This window comes from Neolamprologus multifasciatus, chromosome 20, assembly GCF_963576455.1.
Source record: "Neolamprologus multifasciatus chromosome 20, fNeoMul1.2, whole genome shotgun sequence".
Classification (NCBI taxonomy): domain Eukaryota; kingdom Metazoa; phylum Chordata; class Actinopteri; order Cichliformes; family Cichlidae; genus Neolamprologus; species Neolamprologus multifasciatus.
The window spans coordinates 16790332-16815691 of NC_140458.1; the positions used below are offsets into that span (position 1 = coordinate 16790332).

Genomic DNA, 25360 nt, shown 5'->3' on the forward strand with positions numbered 1-25360 from the left:
AAATGTCACGGGGATTTTCTTAAGAAAATATCCAGGCCTTAAAACCGTCATGGTCCACACTCCAGCCCAGCAGGTGGCGGTAAAGCGCCTTTAAATTAGCGGCAGAAGAAGAAGCAGCAGCTAAACGCGGGATGTCAACAAACGTCTAGAAACTAACTCCTCACAGCGATTCGTTACATTTATTACCCTGACAGTGCTCGCTGCACTATATGAGTGACCTTCGTTGAAATATTGAATGCAGTACTATAGGGTGTCCGCGGGAGCGCGCGCAGCTACTTAAAGCTGTAGTGCCCAGATTACTTACATAGACAGCTACTTCCGTGCAACTGATATAAGATGCGGTAAGCTGAAGCCAGCTTCGACGTCTGCTTGTTAAAAAATAGTAACGCGACCGCACCACATTTTCTTGTTAGTAACGGTAACGGCATTGTAACGATAGAAATAGTAATTAGTTAGATTACTCGTTACTGAAAAAAGTAACGGCGTTACAAGTAGCGGCGTTATTCCCATCACTGCCTCTGAGGCTATATAAGCTGGGGATGAACTGTGAGTGAGGTGGTTTTTTCCCTCTGTGGCTCTACACGTTTTACCGCTAGGTTTTGGACAGACAGCCTCCTTGCAAGTAGTGAGTAGACGGGCTTGTGGGCCCTGGAAGTGTCTCCCCTTGGTGAGGAGTTAAGGAAAAAGTGTGGGGAGTGCCTCCCTTATTTGTTTGGTAGTTTTTTTCTTTTGTTGCTGCGAGTGTTTCCTTTGTTTCTTTGGCATTATTGGTAAAACGGCGTTGCCGGCTCTTTAAGTTAAGGTTATTTGTAATAAAGCCATATTGTTTGTAATAAAACTATATTATTATAGAACACCTCTGTCTGTTTTCTTTTTCATTCTATTTCTGGACCCATTTGTTATTGGTCCCCACACTCACACCCCTAGACCCCTTTGTGGGGACGTAATAGGTGTTGTAGTGATAGAAATAGTAATTAGTTAGATTACTCGTTACTGAAAAAAGTAATGCCGTTACTTGTAACGCCATTATTCCCATCACTGCCTAAAACCAGAAACGATGTAAGCACTGAATGAAAAGAAGCTGCTAGAATCTGAAGATGAAAGTCTTTAACACATCAACCACAACCTGGTTTTTCACTATAAGACTGCACTTCAAAAAGCAGTATAATGCAACAGGGAAGCCATTTACTAGAAGAAAACTAAGAGTATTCAAAGATTTAAGAGGAACTTACCATCAATTCCCAAAACGTCTTGCTTTTGGTTCTCAGAGCACGGCTCAAATTTGCTGATGATGTCCAGGCAGTGGTCTTTACTCACCTTGGCCATCTATAAAATGTAAATAAATTCATGTCACAAATACCTCTTTGATCCAATTGGTGATCTGGCTGCACGTTTTTATTTTCATCTTGGCTTCAGGAATCAGCTGTTTGGCAGCTGTCCTCATTGGTCAATCAGATTTCGACCTGACATTTTTACAATGTCTTGACACTGTTAGCGTGTTAAAGGTGTCTTTAAACAAAAATCCAAAAATAAGACAAAGTTGAAGTGAAAAATTGGAAATTGGAAACAACAACAAGTAAAAAAAATAAAAATCTTGCATTAAACAGGACATCAAGCATTTTTGTGTGTATATATTTTCATAGGGGGACTAATAATTCTGTTTTCCTCTGTATGTTGTCCTGTAATCACAGGTCAGAAACACTAGCTGTGGTATTGCTGTGTTCAGCTTTTTTGTGTCATTTCATATAAAAATAAAAATGTCAACAGAAAAAGAGTTGGAACAAATGCAGAATGCACTTACTTTCATTTCAATTCATTCCACTCCAATCAAATGTTAGCCCCAAATCACGTCACAGCTGGCTCAAGTTGATGTGTAATAAAATAAAAAAAATAAAAAAGAACTCTCTCAGACTATCAGGCAGCTTCACTGAAAGATAACTGACTCCATGTTGTTAGATCAGGGGTCTCAAACTCCAGTCCTCGAGGGCCGCTGTCCTGAAACCTTTCCATGTGTCCCTGTTGCGCACACCTGAATACAATTAGTAGCTCATTAGCAAGAGTATAGAACAGCGGTCCCCAACCCCCGGGCCTCGGACCGGTACCGGTCCGTGAGTCGTTTGGTACCGGGCCGCGAGAGTTGAGGCTCAGGTGTGAAATGTATAGTTTTCAGGATTTTTATCGGTTTTCAGCATTATTTTGTTATCATTTTTATCGTTTACTCGGTTTTCCTTGGTCTTTTCACATGTATTATGAATAAATTTTCTTTTTTTCGGTACCGGTACTAGTTTTATTTTGTTGTATTTATCCGCAACACCTTAAAGGCCGGTCCATGAAAATATTGTCGGGCATAAACCGGTCCGTGGCACAAAAAAGGTTGGGGACCGCTGGTATAGAACTTGAACTATAGAACTTGACTGCATGCTGAGGTGGCAACCCCTAACATTCATTCACTCATGAGCTGCTGTAACATGAATCAAATGGCTGAATTGCCTCCTCAGCATGCAGTCAAGTTCTAGAGTCTTGCTAATGACATACTAATTGTAGGTGTGTTGCAACAGGGACACACGGAAAAGTTTCAGGACAGCGGCTCTCGAGGACTGGAGTACAAGACCCCTGTTGTACATGGCGGAACAGTGGTAAGCAATGTTGCCTCACAGCAAGGAGGTCTTGAATTCGACTCCACCATCTGGCCGGAACCTTTACGTTTGGAGTCTGCATCGAGGGAAATTCTATGCATAACAACCCATAACGTCAAAGCTAAGAAAAACAGCTCCATCAGGTTTGAGGTGTGGGCCTTTTCCAAATCGTGTTCGATCAACTGAATTTACTACAGCTGGACTCCAATCACGTTCTAGAAACATCCGACTGATGATCAGTGGAAACAGGATGAACCTGAGTTCTTCTTGACAGTCTTGACTGTTATGGCAAAGGCTGTGAATACTTATGTACACACTTTACTGTTGCTTTACATCTTCAATAATTTCAAGCAAACTTTTCTCACTTAGTCATTAATGTGTATTGTGTGTAGAAGTTTGAGGTGATAATTTGTAGCTAGACTCACAGAGATGTGCCCACCTGCTGTAGTGCAGGATATGGGATTTAAAGCACAATCAGCAACATCTTAGTTTGGCTCTGATCAGCAGTAAACTGACTGGTGCAACTCTATTTTCTAAGTCTGCAGATGAGTCGCATTGTGGGTTTTCACAGTAAAGAACACCATGAGAAATAATTTAAAACAAAAACAAAACAAAACAAATTTAAAAAAAGAGCCGCTTCAATAAGCAAAGTAACTTTGAGTCCCATTAGAACCAGTTTGTACCTTTTGCTCAGTCTCCAGGAAGCGGGCCAGGTCATCAGTGTTGAGATGGTCCTTGTGGTTGCTGTAGCTGAGCATGAGGAGGTACAGATCCCTGCGGGTCGACATCATCTTGTAGAAGGAACAAAACTCCTCAAAGCCCAGAGTTCCCTGGGTGTCATCTGTGTCTGCCTCCTACGCATCAGGTACGGGACAAATTTCCAGTGTTAGAAAACTGTCTTAATACTGTAATACTGCAATACCTAATACTCTTTATAGTGCTTCAAGCAGGACTACAGGGTTTCCTTGTTTGCCTACTAGATAATAATAAAAGATCAGAATTGATTATTGTGATATTTACAGCTGATTTTGTCTTTTGTCTGCAGAGCAGCTTCATGCACACTGGGCTCACAACATTAGAGACTTATACACATGCTTCTATGGCAGGGGTGGGCAACTCCAGGCCTCGAGGACCAGTGTCCTGCAGGTTTTAGATGTGTCCTTGAGCCAACACAGCTGATTTAAATGGCTAAATGACCTCTTCAACTTGAAGTTGAAGTTCTCCAGAGGCCTGGTAATGAACTAATCCTTTGATTCAGGTGTGTAGACCCAGGGTGAGATCTAAAACCTGCAGGACACCGGGCCTCGAGGCATGGGTTGTTGCTGCCACATTTTTCAAATCAGTTTGTTCCAAATATCTTAAGTGATGTAAATTCAAGACTTTTATCCAAATAATATGTTCAGACTCAATGTACCGAGCCTCCGTTAGAGTCCCATCAAAGTTGTGCTGGCAGTGGGAGCTAAACATCTTATGGACTGGGGCCTCTGCCAAGCCAGCTCTGCATCTTTAATCTCCAAATGATCCAACTCACCACTGATGATACAATTATTAAAACCTGTAATAATGATAATGATAATAATAATAATAATAATAATCATATTATTATTATTATTATTATTTTTTTTTTTTTTTTTTTTTTTTTTTTAAATAACCTGTTCCCTGACCCAAAGGCGCTATAGATGATATAAAACAAAACTGAATTATGTTGAAATTGAATTTTTCTAGGATACAGTGGTGTGAAAAAGTCTTTGCACGCTTCCTGATTTCCTATTTTTTTTTTATATGTTTGTCACACTTGAATGTTTCAGATCATGACACACATTTAAATATTAAAAAGAAATATTAAAACTGTGGTTTCCTGGAGTCCCACAGCTTTATAACCTCAATTAGTTTCTCACTTGTTCCTGAATATTCCACTTTATCAGGCAGGCCCTATTTGAGTAACTGAGAGCAAGTGTGACAGTAACCAGGCCTGGGTGTGGCTTTCCAAAGATGTGACACAGCACAGTTCATTTATGTTATAACTGAGGGCAATCACTTTTCCCACACAGGGCCACGTTTTCTAATTCACCTTTCCTTCAGTCTGTTGTACTGCTGTAACAAGTTCATTTGTGGGATTATATAAAATCTGTCTAATAAATGAATTTAGGTCCAGCATTTAAAGTAAGTCTGTCACGTGTGATGCAGTAAATTAAATAATATTTGTGTTGTTCTTTGTAAACAGTGAAAATAGTGATAGTCTTAGCAGTATAACAGAGTTGGGGAAATGCAGCTTAAAGGCAGGCAGAAATCATCATTCTAGCCTTACTGACTCCCATTTCTTATTTATGAACCAATATACTCAACAGCTAATATCCACTAATTCACCAATCAGTCCAGCCGCTTCTTGTTCCTACAAAGCTTGCACCCCACATGCACATGTGCAAGACTCCACTGTGATTAATCATTGAGCAAATCCCCTGCTGAAGAGCCGTGCTTCTTTACATTTTATTTAGTACAATAACACCTCCAGCTGTTACATCCAACCTGTGTCAATAACGATGTAGCTCTGCTTTGTCACTACAAATGTATACAGGTCTCCATTTCCTGGAATAAATACACAACAAGGCTAGATCAGATGGTACCATGCGACGGACGCCTGTTGCAGCAGCATTTTGTATGGTTGTCAATGAATCTTGCTGACTGTGGCTCAGCTACATAAACCATGTGTGTCATGGTTAATTTAATTCAATTTTATTTATATAACGTCAAATCACAACTACTCACTGCCCATTATATTGTAAGGTAAAGACAACCTCAGTACAACCTCATATCTGGCTGTACAGTTAGTTTTCATGTTATCGATCCATGAAATCGGATAAAACAAACCAATTAGTTAAACTGTGGGAATGTTTTAAAAGACATAAAGGCCTGGATGACCACTAATTTTCTGCTTTGAAATTCAGATAAAACCCAGCCCGAAAAATCGTAGGTAATGCTATCCAGAAAAAACAAAAACAACTTACTCTGGATGGCATTACCTTGGCCTCCAGTAACACTGTGAGGAACCTTGGAGTCATTTTGACCAGGACATGTCCTTCAATGCACATATTAAACAAATATGTAAGACTGCTTTCTTCCATTTGCACAACATCTCTAAAATTAGAAATATCCTGTCTCAGAGTGACGCTGAAAAACTAGTTCATGCATTTATTACCAGCACAGAGGATGTGCTGGTATTGTCTTACGAGGTCCGTGAGATCTTCAACTCCCACCTCCAGCAAAACATCAACAGCATTCTGAAATGGCTGGGGACATTAAGTCCAAATGGACCACGTTCTGCACCTCTATTGTTGAGGCTGCTACAAGGAGCCCAAAAAGGTGAAGGGAGAAGGGAGCCATCAAACTGAAGGAGGAGTCCTACTGGGCTTGGTTACCTAGTGGGACTTTGGACGCAGCAGATCAGCAGACCAAGCCAAATGCTTGAAGAGAAGAACGTTTTAGGAGTGACAATGGTGAGAGAGAGAGAGCAAGTGAGATAGCGAATGATATCAATAACGAGTTTTGAGATGTGAGGCCGGCAGGTTTCAGCCCTGTGATGTGTTCCTCTGTCTTGTGGTAACAATTACCACAGAAACTATTTTTGGAGTGGCACAAATAAATTGTGTCGCATCTCAATTGTTCTGTAATTTTAGCGGTAGGAATATTTTTAAATGGTTGTCCAAAAAAAAGAAAAAAAGACTTGAGGCATTGGCTTACTTTATGCAGAAGTTTTTTAATTTACAAATTACAGTTGCATTTCAAGTTATGAAGATGATTCAATAAACATCTTTGTGGTTTTTACAATAAAAGAAAAATCTAACCATTTCCTACTCAGATTTTTTGTTTTTTATGTGGTTTAGATCAGTTCTCTACAGTATGTATATGTAACTATAAATTTAGACATGTGAGGATGTGGTGAAAAGAATGACATCAAATAAGGCAAGCTAAATAGTTTTTAAAGGTAAAATCAAAAGTAGTGAAAAATTGCCCCACTGGGTAAATAAACGCTGTCTTTAAGGACAAGAGCTTATTCATTTGTAACCCGGGCATGTAGTGGTACTCGTATCAGCAAATACCTTGATCCATGGTGTTCGTATGGAAAAAGTTAAATGGATGCACACCCACCTGCCCTGTTCCACAGTGGTTCACTGCAACTTTTTCCCTCTAACAAGTTTTACTGAAAATTCACTTGCTAGTTTCCCAAGTAGAGAAAAGTAATGTTGTCTGATACAATACTACTAATACATCCATGGAAATGTTTAGTTATTTATGGTTAGATTTGATGATGAAGTCTGTGGTGCACTGGTCTACCCTCATTTACATGACTGCACTGCTTTATCTGTTCTCTCTGTGTGCCTTTTACTGTTCATTCTTAGTGTGGTAAAGTATATTCAGTAACGTGTGGAATGTGATCATATGTAGTATCGCTACACACTGAGAAAGAGGTAAGGACACTATTATTTATCTTCATTGTAAGTAGATTAAACCAAAGAATGAGTTTAGAGATCATTAACACACAAATCCTCATCAGTGTCAGAACACACCTGCAATACGCCAGAGGCCATCTGTGTCCCAGCAGCACCATATGGCTGACTGTCAATAGATCGCTTGACTTAGTGACAGGAATCCAGCTAAAAGGGCCAAATCAACCTTCAGCACACTAATCCTTTAGCCAACATCTATATTAGTCACAGTCTGTTCCCTGCTCACTCACATACTGCTGTCTCATGTGACCTAGTAACACCTTTCTTGACCTGGATTGACAGTGGATCGTATTTTACACATTTTACAAGCTGCATTAGCCTTTGCACTAGCAAGCTTAGTAAGTCATGGATCACATCTACTTGTAGATGCTGTTGCATTGCTGTAAGTAAATTAACCAACAGCCTCTGGAGTGAGTTTTCTTTAAAGGAATACTACAACCGTTCACTTTATACATGGGAATTAATTTGTACCAAATAATATCAAATGTGGACATTTTAATTTAAAAGCATAATCTGCCCCCTGGCTCTCAGCCTCATATCCAATGCATTGAATAATTTACCTAATCCTATAAAGCTGGCCAGTGCAGGGAGATCGAGGTTGGATATGGATACAGGTGGAATATTTTTGCATCAGAAGACGCGAAAGCGGGCATGAGTGCAGCAGAAGATGATGGTGGTGCTTGTTAGCAATTTCAAGCTGTTAGTTCAACCCCTGGCCTCTCCAGTCTGCATGCCAAATATCCAAATATATGCAGGTTGTTCCCCGATGCATTAAACTTGTGAATCCCAGACAGCATAGGGGGGGAATAAACAGTCCATTTAGAATTTTTTACTTGAATTTTCCCCACAGGCAGAACTATGAGTCTCTGTATTTTAAATTGTGACAAAACACAGGCCAAAGCGCAGACGGGTTTTACAGACCGTCACTCACAGGACAGATCTGGTGGAAGTGTGCCATCCAAGGCTGAAGTAGCTCCACTACACCAGTGCTGGGCTTGATAAGTTCAGGGTAATTGTAAACAGGTGACCATTTAAAACAATGAAATGCAGAGTTTCCAAACTTTCTTAGCAGTGTTAACAACATTTTTGACCATGCAATCCTATTGGTTGATTACAACTCAAAAAACACTACCTGTCTGATGACTGTGCAAATGCAAAGAAAGCTCACTTTGCAGTATCAGATGGTTTATAACAGTCATAGTTGCCGGAATTAGTGCCCATAGATGTCAATATGATGTCACTCCCTGCCATACATACCTACTCATTATTACTAAATACTCAGCAGTAATGGAGCACAGATATCTTGGGCCACATAGGAAGCCATATTATTTGTCAGTTACTTGCATTAAAATGCTCCAACAGGAACCAGCAGCACAAAGAGATTTGGAGAAGTGCCTCAAAAGAGTTATATATGATCCACAGGCGTAAACCAAGATGTTTACTAATTGAATGCATCTTACATTTGTGGATCGGTGAGAAGATGGCAGCATTAAATTTGTCTCAAAACAGATGGTGGACACTATGCGTATCAGGCGATTCGTCCACACATATTTAAAGTTTTGTAAGTGACCGAGAGAGATGCTGCGTGTAGTTTTACACATTTGTACGGTTTTCAGAAGGTAAAATGATCAGATTTATGAGCTGAACTTAATAAATCGTACGTACACGATCAGTATTTATTGTTTGGCTGTACACATTTTTAAAATTGTTTTTGCAATTTTGCATAAAGATTTGTGTAAAGATTTCTTTCCATGAGTCCAGTTCAGTGACTGATGGAGGTGAGGCCCAGCCACAGGGTTAGCACATGACGACTGTAGCTCTGACTGTGAGAAAGATTGATTTCAGCAGCTGCTGACAGAAGACACATTTTCCATTCACAGTGCTACAATAAATCAAAGTGCTATTGGTCTTTAAACACCTCACTAAACCATGTGCCCACACATGCCTTTGTGTCCCATACGGTTCTCCTGAGTCTGGAGGTCACTCAGGTTAATTTGCTCTGTACCTTGAACATCTGTTTGACCTTCTGTCGGGGCAGGTTGACATTGAGTTTGTGCAGGAGCTGGAGAACTTCGCTGATGCTTAAGCTGCCATCACCATTCTTATCAGCCTCTGTGAAGGTCTGCTTTAGCCATGTGGTGACACTCTGGTTAAGGAAAGTAACCACAACAGTTCAGCACATTTATCGTTTATAACCAGAGCAGTGTAACGTCAGTGCAATGGGTCAGTTCAGCCTGTCAATGTTTTAAATTGCCCTCTATTAATGTTTTGAAATTCTACAGTATGTAACATATGCAGTTACACGATACAGGTGAAGAGGCTGAAAGTAAACAGTACAATGAAAAGGATATTGGTCACGGGTGCGCTGCCTCTTAGCAAGGCTGTCCTCATCACTGATCCCAGCCACCAGGTACTTGAGGCCTGTGATCCAAGTGCGTGCCTCCTCACCAGTCGTGGACACCAGGTCCAGGGACTCCATGTGTTCTCCATAGTAGAGACTGAAGCAACAGTTTGGGTCAAAGCTGCCCTCTGCATAGCGCTGGAAGATCTCAGACTGCTTACCCTCACACACCTCCCGGATGGAGTCGATGGAAACTGTGGGAGGACACAACAAGTCGGTGAGTTAGCGGTAGAAGGTAACTTTAACACAGTATGGGAGTAAACCGACCATGAGGTATAATAATAATATTCATAATAATAATAATTTGATATACTCTGGCTGTTGAGTCATTTGTTCTTGTGTATCGTTTTTCTAACTTTATTTTGAGCCTTGCTCTTGCTGGGTTGTGTATGCTGCCATCTGGTTGTTAGTGTTCTTTGCATACCTCACAGGGGGAGTTACTATAATAAATTCAAGTTCTTCTTATTGCTATAATTTTATAAATTATGCACAAGCGTAAACTGTGTCCAGAGTGTTGAGCATTAGGAGAACGTCTGGAATCACTGATGATGGCGATGATAACGTCAGTTGTCCGGTCCTTGGAGGAGGACAGGTCACAACTTTCCCATTTATACGCTTGTACAGCTGGCTGTATTTCACCTACAGTTCAGCATTATAACAGCTGAGGATTGGTTTAAACTCCGAAACAAATAAAGTTCAGTTAAGTGCCTGTGCTCTCTGATAGAACAGGCACTTAATTACTGATAACATTCAAGTTTTAAACAAATGGTGCTTAGTTCTGACCTGAGGACAGAGATTCACAGACAGAATCTCTGTCCTCAGGTCGTCACACTGCTGCTTCGTAAAACAACAACAATCTGTAGTAGATGCTCTGATGCAGAAATAGGAGCATCAGAGCATCACATGACTTCAGTTTCCTGATGGAAGGAACCACTTATTTTCTCTTCTCCTGTAATTTTGTCTGCTGCATTTCTTTGTTTTCTTAATTCTGGTTTGTTCTGAGGTTAACTGCTAACTTAATTGTAAGCATATTCCCATGTTTTTGCCACTCAGACACTGAATTTGTGTGGCTTGTTTTTTTGCAAGAGAAACGTCTTTGCTGGGAACATCCATTGGGGCTAATGACATGTTCTTTGTCCACTATTGTGCAACTTTAGTGACACAGTATAAAGTAAGTATAGGAAATGTAAGCAGAAATGTAGCCTTAGTAGTGTTTACCCTGGAAATGTGAAGTACAACACGAGTGCTTAAATGTTTAGTTTATAAGTAACAGCAAGTTAACCTCGTACGTTGTTAGGAGCCTGCACAGTATCGTCACATAAATAAAACTCTTTTCTACGTGGGGTGGGGCTTTTTTTTACCACTTACTTCAACCCATCTCTTCTGCCATGCAGCCACATCAGTAACTTCTATGAAGCATTTGCACTTCCTGTAATATGGAGTGCAGCAATCCTCAGCTGAGTGTTGAGTGGCTGCACTTGTAATTGTTTATGCCACTAGTGTTGAAACAAGTCTGGTGTTTTTACTCTCAGCAGGAACAGCTTCCTGGCATATTTTAAACAGTATTGTCCTTTGGTGGAGGCCTGACCTCTTGTAGCTCTGGTCATCAGAGGCTGACAGGTGGCTCTTCCTCTGAGCCATGTTTGGGCTAAAGACACGCTGACACCATGTAATTGACTGATTTGTCAGTAAAAATGAATACAAGGACGGTATGATACAGCATGACACATCCCCATAATCAGTTACAGAAGATGCTTAAAGTTAGTGGTACTTTACATGTTACTGCTACTCCTGTTAGCCTAACAGTCTGCTGATTGGCTTCAGCATGTGACACTGAACCAGTGGGTGTGTCTGTGGGCAGGTCACTGCTGTAGACCACAGCAAGGCTCGCAAAATTTCAAAATCTCTGGTAGCCCTTCGGGCAGGCATTCTTCAGTTTTTGGTAGCCCAAAATAAATTTAAGTAGCCAGAATAAAAAAGAAAGCAATTTTTTTATGTTTTGTTTCCATTACAATATTATACATTAAAATATAATATTGTAATAGAAACAAAAAAATTGTTAAAATAAAAATCACAACAACTGTATAAAAATTACAATCATCAACTCAAATACTTGGTTCTAATTGAACAGAAATTTCTATGAACTTGTAAGAACTGTGTAGAACATGAATCAGTCTATGTCAGATCCTGAATCTGAAATTCCCACTGAAGTCACGGGTAAGAGGCAAGTGGAACCAAGATCTAGGCCATTTGCTTTTTGAAGTTTGCAAAGACTGCTAAATTTTGCCAGTGGTAGTTCACTCTTTGCAACATAGTACAGTGTTCTAAACTGATTTTTCATGAGTTCTTGTTGTGCTTGGTTTATTTTTAGTATGTTTTTTGCAATTGCTGTTTGTTCTGGGAAAGATACTGCAGACTGGGCAATAATGCATTTCTTGCATTTCTCATGGGTTCTGATGGGGTCTTTCTTAAAATTACTGGTCCCAGTAACAAAGACGCTTGTCGACTCAGAAATCAAATGAAACTCACAACACACCTGGCAGAACATCATGTTATTTAGCTTGTCATATTCCAGCCACAGAAATTCTTTTGTCCATGAAACCAAAAAAGCTGTGCTTTCTTTTTGCCTCATAGTCTGATTTGTCATAACTTTTCCGTTTTGTGGTAAGCTTTTCTTTGGCTGCCGCTTCTTCACCCTGACCTGTCTTATTTGGCTGAGCAGAACTAAAATACCAGCGTAAATCCTGCTGCTTTTACACACGTACTTACATAACGGTCAGCGATTCTTTGCGCACTCAACCTCTCACATGTTTAAGCTTGCTGCGAGAGATTTCACTTGTCGCGTTTGAATAGTAAGCTAATGAGTGATAACACGAAGTCAGAGGAATTGGTGCGCAATTAATCGTCACTCACCAATCAGTGCTGCTGCTCTCTACACACCTTTCGCGCGATCGCAAAATGAAAGTGAAAGCAAAACACAAGCGCAAATTCAAACGCGATTTCAATATGTCACATATTGACAGTGGCTCATCGATGCCAATGACATAATTACTCAGCTACATTGGCGAAAGAATGCAAAAGCATAGACATATATTTTCCTTCCTACGATAGCCCGACAGGCAGGGCTGAGTTAGATTTTGGTAGCCCGACTGGAGAAATCGCTAGCCCCGGGACGTCGGGCTAGCGATTTTGCGAGCCCTGCACAGAGCAGAGCTCTGCACCCGAGCTGAATCAATGAAAAACTGCATTATTTAATTTGGAAACGTTTTTTTTTTTGTATTGTTTTTTTAGAAAGGATGTTCTCCCACCACCACAACCCCCTCCCAAAAACAACTAATAAATAAATAAATAAATAAAGCTCTAATTGTTTTTAACTTTCAAGGGAGCATGTGTGTTATTTTGTGTGTAGGACACTCTGCGGGCAGATTAAAGCTGATGAATAATTAAGTTGACTTAAGAAGCTCATTAAATCCAGGGATGGAGCAGGCAGAGCAACAGGGAACTGAGTCCCTAAGCTGCTATGAGACCTCATTTCTACTGCTGAAAATCCCCTTTGATTCCTTTCTAAAACACTAAAATCTTTTTTGTTGTTGTTGTTTTCTTTTGGATTGGAAGTGTTTCAGGCCGTTGGGGAAATTTATTGGAGCAAGAGTTAAACCTATAAGACCTTTAAAGCCTGAAACAGTGAAAGGTAAACAGGGGAACAATGTGCACTTAACCATGAATCTGTCAAAGATCTTTGGAGATGATCTGCTGTTTCTAGCTGAGCAGTTAAACTGAAGCAGATCTGAGATGCTGAGCATGTATAAAAGGTAACCTCATAGATTACTATTGTGACTCGTACCTTTCTGACCCAAACTGGTCATGGAGGAAGCAAAACAATTACCGAAAGTTCTCAGAAGCACATGATAATACTGTTGTGCCAAAAATTAAAAGAAACATATGGAACAATAGTCCATAAATGGCTTCTTATTAACAGCTATTTTTAATGCTGTTCGACCAGCTTTGCAAAGCTTGCCCATCCTCCTCCTTAGTCTTCAGTCTCAAAGGCTGTCATTCTCCACTTTTCATGTAACTTATATAGAAGCTTTACTGAGGGGACTGTGCACTTCTCGAGCTTAAGTAGTCAATGCTTTACAAGCTGCTGACTCAATCTGAGGCCATTTGAACGCTTTATACTCTTCAAACGCTTTATCCTTGCACTGGATTCTGCATGTAATATCTTCCTCCTTGTTTACTTCAGACTTAGCTAAGAAATAATATTATAAATCTTATTCATTTTTTATACTTAGTATTCATGGATTGTGCTGTTGATATCCACTTTTCTGTATTTTCTATAAACTCTGGTATTGCTGCTAATTTGGGCCTCCTCCAGTTACATTGATCTGCTTATCTTTAGGTCTCTTTTGTTATCCACCTGAAATCAGTTCTTATTTCTTCTTCAACTTAGTTTGTGTCTATTGTGCTAGCACTATTGTTGCTACTACTAAGCCGGTCTGTGTTCAGCTTTCAGAATGACATGCAGGAATAAATCTTCTCATATATTCTTTTAACATATTTGCTTAAAGTTACATTTGGTCAAAGTGCTGGTGTTGTATAAAAGACTGTACGCTGCCACTCAGACTATAAATATATGATCTTTCAGAATATAATTCTCTGTCCGTATTGCCCGGCCTTATGTAGTATCCTTCACTGAAGATGTAGCTCACACTCAGGACGATCGAGCTGAGATATCTTTGCAAGGACAACATGTAGAAATAGCTCTGAAATTTAAATAAAGCCTCACCTCTCACTAAAAATATGGTTCCGGTAGCTTCAGGCACAACGTTAAGGCCACCTGCCAATATTATGTTGGTCCATAGTTTGCTGTCACTATACCCCTAAAGGTGTGCTCAAACACACCTTTGTGGGGCCTCCACAGATTGTTCAGGACATCCTACAGATGCTCAGCTGGACTGAGATGATGGAATTTGATTTGAAGGCCAAGTCAGCACCTTGAACTTCTTATTGTTCTCCTCAAACCATTCTGAGAACGTGGACGGCACAACCCAAGGTTCCCCAGCAGAACATTGCCCAAAGCATCACGATGTACGCCCTCTTTACTGTAATACTTCCTGGTCCCATGTGTTCCCAGGTAATACACACATGAGGTTAAGTGAAGTCCTGATAATCACATGCCAATTGCAGGCGTTTCCTGTCTGCAGCTATGCAACCCCACGTGCAAACCACGATGGACTGTGTATTCTGACAGCTTTCTATCAGAACCAGCAGTGAGCCTTGGCCACCCATGACTCTGTCAACTATGGTTGCTCTATTGGACCCTTTTTGATACTGACAATGGCAGAATGTGAATACCCCACAACAGCTGCAGTTTCAGAGATGTTCACACCCTGTCATCTAGCCATCACTATTTAGCTTGTGCCAAACTCATCCAAATCCTTATGCCTCCCCATTTTTCCTGCTTCTAACATGAACTTTGATAATTTATTCAGTTTCTTGCTGGTGCCATGATGAAAAGATGATCAGTGTTATTCACCTTACCTGTCAGTGATCATAATGTTACGCTTGATCAGTGTATATTTGAAGTCCCACAGTAGCGACACACAGCTTTCTTACTGTGCCTTTAAGAAGACAACACTCACTCTTGGCCTTTTCATTCTTGCGTGACGGCCTCCAGCGGATGCAGGACTTGTGTTCGTCCAAATAGAAGAACCGCACGAGTCCCTTGGAGCTGCCGCGGAGCTTCAACATCTGGGTCCCCATCTGCATGGAGCTCATGCATTTCTCCACTGCAGGCAAGAAAACACAAAACAAAACAGACAGACGAAAACACGGAATATTGTCAGAAGGGAAACTGCTGGAATGTGCACTGAAATTCACAGGAAAGCATGAAACAGAAATGTACATACACTGCATGTTTTCATTCAAGAAGTATGTATGTGCACATGAATATATATGTGTCGTTCATCAAAATCCATCAGAATTGTAAAGCAAAGCAATTGTTTCCTCCAAAGCAAGTGAATGGTGTGGTAATCACAGTAGAGCCACACTAGATGGTGTGGGAACCACATGTCCCTGTGCTGTGGTTACACCCCGCCTGACCACATCAGTTTCATTTTTCTGTAGCATCCACTGTTTTCACAGCAGCATGCAGGAAACTAGGCCACATCCGCATTCACACATCCACACCATGTTAGGACACCTAACATGCTTGTTGCATTAGTAATGCTGCATTTAAGGTAATGTGAGGCAGGCAAACTGTTTTTATTAAGAAAGTGGGAATCTGTCCTTAAAAGTGTTCGTGCTATAAATTCTCACCAAAAATATGCAGATGGTGTTTGTACAGCAGAAACGGAGCTGTGGTCATACAGACGACCCGCTGTGATCATGGAAACTAATGCACTGGATAATACTGTGTGGCAGAGAAGAAGTGAGCGGCCTCTTGGCTTTAAGCAAACACAAGTTTTATTTTTTTGAAGAATCAATAGTGAAGCCACAACAATGTCCACAGACCAATGCTTCATCACAGCATGCCTATTGAGCTGCACCACTCACACATTTGTCACACCATACACCAGAAACAGCATTGATTTCTGTTTTTCTAACGAAAGATTTTTGTTACAATTTAGATACAAATTTTGAATGTCTGTTTTACAGTAACAGTCAAGCCATTCTAATGCTCTGTGTTGTCAATAAGTCTAAGTGTCAAGTGTAAAATATTTTCAATTGTTCAAAAAAACAAAAAAAACAAAAACAAAACACCTGACTCGAGCCATATCAAGCTAGCAAATTGCTCCTGTGATATTTTTACTGTACTCCACATGGCAGAGCTACATAAAACCCTTACAATAGTACTTACAGTAACACTAGCACAGTTGTGTGCTATGTGTGCTGTGTGTAAGCCGGCTGGTATGCTGCAGCTGATAAAATGTGATGTGTTTTTTCTTTCCCCCTATGACATATTGCAACATATTGAGCAGACGTCACAGATTTGGCATGAATGCATGAATTAAAGAAATGTTACAGCAAATCAAAGCATGTGCACATAGTGTTTCAGGACAACGTTAACTACTCAAAGAAAGCATACACATTTTGCATGTTGTTGAAATTTCAAACATATGTTTTATGGCTCTGAGTTGGCCTGAATGCGTGCACTGTGCTTTCATGAGCTTGAGGCATCACAGCAGGATAAAATCATAAGATAGGTCATCTTTTAGTCCATTCTTATAATGCCCATCTTAGACTTCTGTAGAGAACCTTTGGAGAGCCTAGGACATAACATGCATTACATGTTAATTGTCGTGTGGCCGTGTCACGAAGTTTCATATGCAATGGCAGCTGGTAGAAAAATATAAAATCCAGGTGCTGAGCCTGCCAATCACAGCAGTTGTGGGCTGCATCGACCAAGCATAAATTGGCTATAAGTGACTAAAGGCAGCCAAACTTCAGTACAAATTTCTTGGTGCCTAGTAGCTGTAACAGAGCTGGGGATCTTCACTCTTCTAGCCAAACAGAGGGCAGTTATCCATGAAATGATCTGTTGTCACAGCATCCAGACTCTCACGGCAGACTGTCACACCGCTGAAAATGATGCCTTGAAACCCATCGAAAGCCTCATCTTCAACCCTTTGTCAAGTCTGAAATAAATCCACTCTAGCAGTCATCGCTGCATACATCGAGAGTTCTACAGTCAGCTCTTCACTGATTTTAGAGGAAAACTGTCAGGATGTCCATAAGGTGAAGAGCAAGCAGACTGTCCTTTTTGTGAGCATGTTTCATTTCAACACATCTAATCAAACTGTTTTCAAAGAGACCCATTTCAAGATGGAACACACTCAGCTTTATGGTTGGCTTAAACACAATTAAATCACATATGAGGGCGCAGCAAAGGAAAGCATGCTCTGCTCACCCTCCCCTGCAGGTCAGCTAAAAGAACAATATGTTTGCTGACATCCTGTAGCTGGCCAAGTTTGGAAAATCCCTTGGTAAGTTTAGTATTTGAAATTTCTTCCTGGTGTAGTTAGCTAAAGAGTGCTCACAGACAAGTAACATAGCTTGGAAAGTTACAGGTTTCCAAATTAAATGTTACTTTTCAACACTGTAGCCCGTGGCTGCAGCCTGCTAGTAAAATCATGAATCAACCAGTTTGAATCATGCATTTAAATAATGTACAAATGTAGCATGACACCAATAAATCCTCAAATCATGGAAGAAAATAATAACAGAGACCTCACAGGACAGAGATGAAGGAATACATCTGTCTGTTGCTAACACAGCCTGCGGGAGGCTGACTGAGCCCGGGTAACACAAGCTGCTGTAATCAACACAGCATCAGTCTGTTGGTTTAGTTTGAACTGTTCACAATTGGAGTCTAAGCTCCAGTAAGTCCACAGATCAGATGACAGGGAAACTGTGCCTACATGAAGGTACAGAGCTGTTCTTGTTAGTTGTTTTTATACATTAAAACTCAAAATACCACAAAGAGCTCAGTGATTCAGTGCTTTCACACCAGTAGGAATCGAGGTTTTCTTCGTGCAGTTGAAAAACTCAAGCCCACTCGTCTATCATTCTGTATGCAGATGAACAATGGTCCATTAGAATTTGAGAAAATGATCTTGCCACTGATCCTGGCACGTTATCAATCCCATTATCAGCTGATCAAAAACACCATCATTATTAAAAATGCCCTTTATGCATGCCTCTGTTGTTTTCTCACTTCAACCAGGTGGTGTTACTGATCTGCCCTCAACCACAGCGTGAGCATTAAGCTTTACATGGTGATATTAAAAGGACTGCATAAATCTAACTGGGACAAATCAAGAGGAAACAAAAATGAACCCAAAAAAGATTTAGACCATCGGCTTTGACAAAGCTGAGACGGATGCGTGTTCACAGGAACAACATGTAATTGCTCTAACAGTAACGACATGTTTACAGAGCTGCCTGATCCTGCTTAGAACCACGACAATCGCATCCTAAACATGAACAACAGCTTTTAGACACAAAACTAGAGCATGAGTCACACAGAAAAGCTGTACAGTCGACACCACTGGGTGTCTGGGCTTGTTGCCATGGTTACAACCTCACACCTAAAGTGCTGGATTTTCAAATGGATTAAAAAAATAAAAATAAAAAAAAACAGGCTCAGACTCTGAATGTATGATTAATGACACTACAGAAGTCCTAAGAAGAGAACTTTTCTTTATCCAGCTATAATGGATAAAGAAAAAGAGCATCACTGAGATGCAGCACAATAATCATTTTACCTGATTACCTTAAAAAAAACAAAAAAAAAAAAACAGCAATCTCAGCTGAAGATTATTAACACTTTAAATGCACAAATGTTACCATTATGAAGAATAAATAGAAAAAGCAAACACAGCAGCTTTTTTTCCTTCCTTCCTTGGTCCACATTTTATAGTGTTTTACGTTATGGTGACACCCAGTGAGATCATGTAGATCAGCCATTATTTTTGGTTTAATTTTATTATCTTTATTAGGTTTTTATCTTTATGTAATGTTCACATATATTGTTAATTAAACATACAATTGTTAAAAACTGCATCTTTTTACAGGCATTTTACTTTAATTAAATTTTAGCTTATGAGAAGCAAAAACAAATGGCTGTCCAGTCGGGAGTTTGACCAACATGGACTTAATCTGGAGAGGGGACCCGCTTGTCCCTGCTGTCCTGCAGCCTGAACGGTGGGATACAGAAGAAACTCGGGTGGCATTCCAATATGTGCATCAGTAAAACTACACAACAGCCATGGAGGTGCTGTTAATCTCTGTCTCTCTTCCACAGCGTGTTTGCTGTCCTGCCATCCTTGCCTCATCCCCAACCAGTCGCAGCAGATGGCCCCGCTCCTCCCTGGTTCTGCCGGAGGTTTCTTCCTGTTAAAAGGGAGTTTTTCCTTCCAATTGTCACCAAGTGGTTGCTCATAGGGGGTCATATGCTTGTTGGGGGTTTTGTCTTTATCTTATAATATAAAGCAGCTTGAGGCTACTGTTGTTGCAGTTTGCTGCTATATAAATAAAACTGAACTGAACAGGCATTAGTTTAGCAGCTTTGTTAAATAAGTTAAATCAGTAACCAGACAACAGGTGGCAATGGAAGTAAAGTTGAGGCCTGGATCTCAGTGACGTGGCAGGATGACCTGAATGTGGCCACTGACCTGCTGCAACAGTCACAATGTGGGCCGAGGAGATGGACTTGGCTCAGTCAGGTCACTGGGTTAAGCCCAGAGCGAACCATCTGTAGATGGGCCAACTGAGGCAACAGACATAATGAAGACTGACAAAGTCACTGTGTCAGTGAATTAGACACCACAGTAAACCTATAATTAGCAAAGGGATCTCGTTTGAACAGCACCTACATGTTAAATATTGGGAACCAGTTTTCTTATAAAGAATGTTGCTGCAGCATCATCTGTTGTTAGAGTTGGGGTTATTTCCACACTACAGTTTAAACTTCCTGTTGGTACAAAGTTTAAGATGCATTTTATAGCAGTTAATAAACAGCACATTACTGGTCACTGGTTATGAGAATATGAAGGACAACTGTAGAAGAGAGTGGTTAATTTAGCTTTTGAATTGCCAAACCCACTAACCAAATCATACAGTTCTGTGATTGGTCTTGTTTGCTTCCACAACATATTCTGTAGATGAAGCTCTTCTTCAGCCTGGTCATTGGTCCACACCAAAGTTTGACTCTGAACTTTCCCACAATAAAAGAATCAGCCTGGGTTCATTAAAACAGACCCAACCCACTCAGCTGTGGAAACACTACCTCTGTGCAACATGCATGTGATTAAGCTTACCCATGTAGCCCAGTCTCCACTTGGAAAAGGCCACAATGCTGCTGCCTATCCAGAAGAATTCCTCCACCACATGTGTCAGAAAGACCTGCTGTTGGCTCTTATTGGGAACAACATCTTTGTTTTTGTCCTCTTCTGTGATAAAAGCCCCTTTAGCCAAAAGTCCAGGCTTGTCCCCAGTCGCTGCAGCAGCGGTGGTACACACGAGGGCTGAAGACAGCGGGCTGACGCTGAAGACGTTGTTCATCTCGGATTTGCTCACTTATAACAGAGATTGGTTTTGATGCTGCCTCGAAGTTGCAGGAATGTTCCCACAGACAGTTAATCTGAATCGATGTGGATAATCTTTGGGTAAATTAAGTTTCCAAAAAAAAAAAGAAGTCACAACTTCTTTAAAGTGAACGTTCTTTACGGGTAAACCATCCAACTCCACTAACCACAAAAACAAAAGGATTATTATGAATTATTATCTATTATAAACAGATGCAAAGAAAAAAGCACACCTAAAAAAAAATCACTCTCTGAACACTTTAAACAGTTTATCAATAATCTTCAAATGTTATTGCATCAGCAAACCTGCTCATCTCAAAACCATCTCAATATTGTTCCATTTCAGAGCAAAAAGATGCAGCTTTGGTGCCGTGTCGTTGTTTCCTTAGTCCCCAGGATACACTCAGCCAAAACGGCTGGCTTCTCATGAAAGACAGAGAGAATGCAGCAATGGACAGCAGAACAGACATGAAAGCACAACTCACAAAGGTAACTGTGCAACATGTGTTGGGCAGGCAGAAATCCTAAATCCCTAGCAAGCTGTAATCCCAGTCCAGGAGATTTGCTAAATGTGTGAACTGAAATGCAAAGACCAACAGGAAGAGAGTGAGAAAAGTCAGCAAGGCTTGACGAGGTCATAATAAAAAGTTCCAAAACCAATTAAAAAGTCTGTTTAATATGAGTCGTGTCAACGGACATTTCCTCTGAAAGAGAGGTGTCAGGTACCCCCACCCATCTGCAGATATCGCATAGTCCCAGCTAAATCAAAGCACCTAGCTGCCGTCTTACTGGGGCTCAGATATCAGTACATATGAGGAGTTTACCATTATCTTGCACCAGATTAATAAATTCATCATAAAACAGGTCAAATTCCAGGCTCTTGACTGTGTGATGCAGCAGTGTGAGCATACTGAGTCAAAATAATGTCAGAGGCTTGGATTGAAATCCCTGAGCTTGACAAACAGATACCAGATACTGAAGACAGAACAGCTTAATGTAGAAAAATGACAAAACCATATGAAACTACAACCAAGATTACATTGATAATATTTGGAATTTTTATTTCTATGTTCAGATTGCATAAAAACTAAACGTATGATGCAGTTTGACTTTTCCTCTTTTTCTGGTACCACAGGTAATGTAGGCAGCACATGTACCACGGCTGCAACTCTTATGGAGGTGATGGTGGCAGCACACGCCTTACACCACATGAAAAAATAAGGATGCCCACAAGCACAGGAAATGCTACACATGGTGATACCATAACAGCTCTGCTCTCTAAAAGGCACCAGGTATCAGGTACCATGCAGATATCACGTGGTCCTAGGGGTGGGCGATAGAAACGATATACGATAGAAACGATATAAATTTTGCCAACGATAGAGATTTTGACTATATCGCTCTATCGCGATAGCGCATGTTGATGATGTAATCAATCTGCGCCTATTTTGGTAAAAAGCATCGCAGTGGCTAAAACCATTATCATCTGCAAATTATGGCGAGCGACAGTCATAGCAAAGAGATGAAGCACTGTTGAAATATGGGGAAAGCCAAAAACTGCGCTTCCTCCACTTCCGTTACATTGATTCATTAATGTTGAATTCTCTCGCAGCTGTTCTATTCCCATGTTGTTGCAGTATATTAATAACTAACCTTGTATTGTGGATGAATGATCTCAGTTGTTCTCCTGACAGAAGTTTGGCCCATGTATAGCATCCTGCTATGCGATTGCATTTGTCCCTGACCACCAGAATCCCTCACGTTAACTTTTATCGAGTGGAAAAAAAAGTTGTCGTTCATCCTCCAGCTTCACTGTGCTAATGTTATGCTAACATAGCTGTGTCGCTAGCAATCACGTAGCACAACATTATATACCAGGTAGTCCAACTTCAGTAACCCTGCAAACGCCACTGCTGTTTAGTTTTCTGCCTTCATTTATGTTGGAAGTGGTAGCAGAGCTGTATGTTTTAATTAGTTTCAAAAATCTCTCAGTCAGAACATGGTATGTCATGTTTAGGTGGAAACTAGCGAGCTAACTTCCTGTTAACTTCTAACTGCGTTAAATTTAATAAATTCTGTTTTCATGGATGCCTGGATGTTAAACGTAATTGTTACACCTGGTAAAGCAGCAACGCTGATGATTTAATTAAAGATGAAATAATTTAGACTGTTTTTAACTCTTAGTGTTCGTTTGACTTTGGGACCTGAGTCAGTCGGAGTTTTGGACCCAGATTACTCCGCGAAGCTCCTCACTACGGCAGCCGTAATGCTCTGACAATCCATCAAGCAGTGCGGATTACCAAAGTTGTACTAAAACATTTTTTAAAAGATTTCTGCACGCCAAAATCGGTTAGAGGTCAGTAAGCACAACCAGAATTCATACATAAGGCACACTCTCGATTTTTGAGAAGATTAAAGGATTTTAAGTGTGCCTTATAGTGTGGAAAATACATTATACAGAAGAAAATAATATATTGTGATATATATCGTTACCGCACATGCTTCAAATTATATCGCGATATGAATTTTAGGCCATATCGCCCAGCCCTACGTGGTCCCATACACCATTCAAGAGAACTGGACCCAGTTGATTTACATGCGAAATGACTGTACAAATGTGTTTGTGTATTTTAGGAATTTAAAGGCAGAATGAGCTAAGGTAACTGAAATGTCCACAGTAAGAGCCTCCAGTACACATCCACAGCACAAACAGCGGATTTTCTGCTCTCCAGAAACTGGATCATGTCTGTGAAATGAGACTGCAGTTTGACCAAGACATGAGCCAACTTCACCCCGCCTGGAAGGAAAAACTTACTCTGTGACATGAACTGAATATAAAGATGTTTTTCAAAAAGTCAATCCAAGAAATACAAATCTAAAGACAGAGAAAGAGAGCATGGCAACCTCTGCTCACTACACACCCTAGCATCTGCATGGCCTACCACTTAGTGGACAGTCGACTCGACATTGTTTGTTAGATTGGATAAGTGACATCTAAATAAACATATTGATCCATTCAAATCAACCAAGCCCTCTTTGATTTGCACAGCATGTCTTTGTCCTGCCATCCTTCTCTCACCCCAACTAGTCGCAGCAGATGGCCCCGCCCCTCCCTGAGCCTGATTCTGCCGGAGGTTTCTTCCTGTTAAAAGGGAGTTTTTCCTTCCCACTGTCGCCAAAGTGCTTGCTCATAGGGGGTCATATGATTGTTGGGTTTTCTCTGTATGTATTATTGTACGGTCTACCTTACAATATAAAGCGCCTTGAGGCGACTGTTGTTGTGATTTGGTGCTGTGTAAATAAAATTGAGTTGAATTGAATTGAAAATTTCCAGCATGAAATCCTATGTTCTATTTAGCTAAACAAACAGGTGGCCACTCCATCTCTGATAAACCCCACTGTTTGGTCTCAGACTGTTGAGACATGGGATTGTCACTGTTTGCACAGTCTTAGCTCAATATCTCTCTGCACTGAGACCACGTTGATAACAAGCCTCGTCATTATGACACAAGATATGCAACTTGTACAACTTGGTACCAGGTTGGACCCCCCTTTTGCCTTCAGAACTCTAAATTTTTTGCAGCATAGTTTTACCAAGGTGCAGGAAACATCTAAGATTTGTCAACATGTCATTGCTTCAAATTTGTCAGCTGCACATCAACCATGCAAATCTCTTATTCTCATCCCAAATGTCCTCTAGTAGATTGAGACTTGCTGGAAGCCATTTGAGTACAAGAAACTAGTACAACAGATGTCAAACTCATTTTACACGGTGTCCTACATATGGACCAGGAAAATTCCCCTGTAAGTGTAAAGATGTAAACTGCATATTTAATCCGTGCGATATCTTCAGCTCAATACATGTCGATAAAGAAAAGCTGCTGGAAAAAGCTGCTTTTAGTCTGTACTGGGGGTTTAATCTTGTCCCATCTTTCCAATATGCCAGTATATTTGTCCATGTTTGATATTGGTCTGATGTTTTCAACATCGCCTCATTCAAGTGAACAAGTTCAAAACCAGATTGGAAAACTCTGGGTCGACTTGAAGTTAGAAAACACTCTTTGGCAACAGGCTAGCCTGATCGCTGACCTTGTTAGCTGACCTAATGAACAAATACAGGCGGAGCTTCTACAACCAACTCTTCTTGGAAAACCGTTAACTTCATTCCAGACAGATATTAATATTATTATTACTACTACATGGCAAAATGTTACCCAAGAACCTCAAAACCATGATGTCTTATTATTATTAACATATAATACAATCCTGCCAAGTGAGTAATTTACTAATAACACCAGACATAAAAATTTACACAATTAGTGATGGAGTGTGGTATGTAATCTGAGCACATTTAAAAAAAAAAAAAAGGAGTACAAATAACGGTCGATCACTCACCATGACCTCGGCGTTTGGCCTTGACGAGTCTGCCAGGCAGACATTTTGAAACACTGTTTTTAGACAGTAAATTGGGTTTATAATATACTCGTTTGCGCACGTTGGCCCGAGTGGCATAAACATGAAACTTAGGGAACTCATCCGTGAGATACCAAAGACATGCCGAATGGTGGAAAGACGCAATTTGTGGCATAACAGCTTTTGGATATTATTAAATAAGACTAAAAAGAGACCGTCCACTTCCGGGCTTGCCGGTCCTTTTCACTTAAATATTATGAAAGCCTTAAAAACAGAAAGAAGATGCGACGAAAGCGGCTTAATAATTTGTCGTATTCA

The 25360-nt window shown here is 40.5% G+C and overlaps 1 protein-coding gene across 10 annotated transcripts in view; it reads right to left on the minus strand.

Moving 5' to 3' along the window:
• The window catches only part of plch2a (phospholipase C, eta 2a), a 72955-nt gene extending 47985 nt beyond the window's left edge, over positions 1-24970 (minus strand). For 4 of the 10 annotated variants that reach the window (XR_014871731.1, XR_014871732.1, XR_014871730.1 and 1 more), the window contains exons 1-6: positions 20363-24970; positions 15185-15331; positions 9491-9736; positions 9147-9274; positions 3320-3490; positions 1233-1326 (exon numbers count right to left, since the gene is read on the minus strand). Coding sequence is in view for 7 of the 10 variants with exons in the window: in XM_085147381.1 (XP_085003507.1) it covers positions 1233-1326; positions 3320-3490; positions 9147-9274; positions 9491-9736; positions 15185-15331; positions 20363-20606 (1030 nt within the window). In the remaining 3 variants the exon portion in view is untranslated. The remainder of the gene's footprint in view (positions 1-1232; positions 1327-3319; positions 3491-9146; positions 9275-9490; positions 9737-15184; positions 15332-20362) is intronic. The other 6 variants (XM_085147384.1, XM_085147383.1, XM_085147385.1 and 3 more) reach the window with 4 other exon arrangements.
• Between the last annotated feature and the right edge of the window lie 390 nt (positions 24971-25360).